This window comes from Amphimedon queenslandica, unplaced genomic scaffold (assembly GCF_000090795.2).
Source record: "Amphimedon queenslandica unplaced genomic scaffold, v1.1 AMPQUscaffold_12058, whole genome shotgun sequence".
Classification (NCBI taxonomy): domain Eukaryota; kingdom Metazoa; phylum Porifera; class Demospongiae; order Haplosclerida; family Niphatidae; genus Amphimedon; species Amphimedon queenslandica.
In genome coordinates, this window is record NW_003547703.1 from 1 (window position 1) to 1879 (window position 1879).

The 1879-nt window shown below is 35.5% G+C and overlaps 1 protein-coding gene across 1 annotated transcript; it reads left to right on the forward strand.

Annotated features, from left to right (window-relative positions):
* Nucleotides 1-93: 93 nt before the first annotated feature.
* Nucleotides 94-1877, forward strand: LOC100635166 (poly(U)-binding-splicing factor PUF60-like; the record flags this gene model as incomplete). The annotated part of the gene is made up of 5 exons (XM_020004656.1): nucleotides 94-343; nucleotides 523-644; nucleotides 801-892; nucleotides 1190-1531; nucleotides 1721-1877. Coding segments are annotated over exons 3-5 (555 nt in total), but the record flags the coding sequence as incomplete, so codon positions are not given.
* Between the last annotated feature and the right edge of the window lie 2 nt (nucleotides 1878-1879).

Genomic DNA, 1879 nt, shown 5'->3' on the forward strand with positions numbered 1-1879 from the left:
TAAAGCACTCCTTTTATCATGCCCTATAGAATGGGGAAAGTGAATCAAGAAAGAGAAGAAGAGGATTTGATTCTGGAGTGGATGAAAGTGAGATAGTTTTCTAGAAAATTTGATGGTTGAAAATAAAATTAATAATAATTTTGTCTGTGTCATTTTTCTCTCTCTCCCAAGCATACAATTACCTGATATTATTATATTACACTACATATGTATCTCTTTTTCTTTCTTTTTTGTTTGATATTGCCATTTTGTCACTATAAGGCTAACAGAGCGATTAAAAAAGGAGGAAGAGAATCACACATTGACAGTGATGGGCACTTTTCTCTCATTAATTAAATCATTCGTAATTAAATTTTAATTTATCATTTATTGCAATTCTTCACTTAATATTATTAAAATTATTTCACATCATCGATATGTAAGAATTGGGATGTACATGTGTTACGAGTATTTTTAATTTTTCTTTTTTTACATGCACATTTTGTGGGTGGAGTTTTCTATTTTTAACCCTTTTGGTTTTAGTGCCGGAGATGGAGCAGACGGGGGAACTGGTGACACCTACTACCCTCCCAAAGCTGGACAGCAATCAGAGATACGCCCTGAGCTTAGCAAAGAAATACGCTTAAGAAATTACAGCAAAACATGTGAGTTAATTAAAATGGGCGTTGTCAATCAAATGGGTGTGGTTTTGTGATTATTTTTAAGTATGTCGCTCAATTTAATTTTTTTCAATAAATATGCATTTATTTGATGGTAGCTTTTTTTTGTAACGTGTTATGTCATTTTGTATCTATTTTTAGCAACAAGCGAAGCAGAGTGAAGTACACGTTCAGCAGATGCAGTCATTGCAGGAGGTAGCCAACCAGCAAAGAGCACTACTACTCATGAGCCGGTGAGATACATGTATGTACATGTACATGTACTGTACACGTACATTTAAATGTACAGTGTACAATTTCTTTATTATTTATTTATTGCTCTAGAATTTTTATGCAAATGTAATCACGTGTGTTCAAAAATGATATCCTGATGTAATTATTAGTACAAATCTTCCTTTGATTATCATCATTTATTCTTTTACAAATAATGGTTCTTGAGAGAATTTTATTGTAATTATTTGTATAAATCTCCCTGTGATTTTATCTTCTTGTTCCCCCCCTCTCTCTCCCTCTCTCTCCCTCCATTCCAGTATATACATTGGTAGCATTAACTTTGAACTAGGAGAAGAGGCAGTCCGAGTTGCTTTCTCTCCATTCGGTACCATAAAGACTATCAACATGTCCTGGGACAGTGCTACCATGAAACACAAAGGATACGCTTTCGTGGAATTCGAAACAGCCGAAGCTGCTCAACTAGCCCTAGAGCAGATGACGGGAGTCATAATTGGAGGGAGGAACATTAAAGTGGGACGTCCCAATAATGTCCCCCAGGCTGCTCCAATCATAGCCTCTATTCAGGAGAGTGCTGCTAAACTCCCTCGTATTTATGTGGCTTCTATTCATAAAGACTTGTCAGCTAAAGATGTGAAGAGGTAAGTGATCACTTGTATATGTACATGTACATTTACAATTATTTGTGTGTATTTTCATTTATGTGCAGAGTTTCTTGTCTTTTAAAAAATTGTATAAATCCTCAAGTTCAGAATTTATTTCATTCTCTGCATCATACTATCGATTAATTATTAATTTCATTAATTATTAATTCATTTTTTCTTTCTCAGTGTTTTTGAGGCGTTTGGTAAGATCAAGAAAGTCGAACTAGCCCCAGACACAGCCCCAGGGAAGCACAGGGGGTGGGGCTTCATTGATTACGAGAATCATAAAAGTGCAGCTGATGCTATCTCATCAATGAACCTGTTTGATCTGGGGGGACAGTTCCT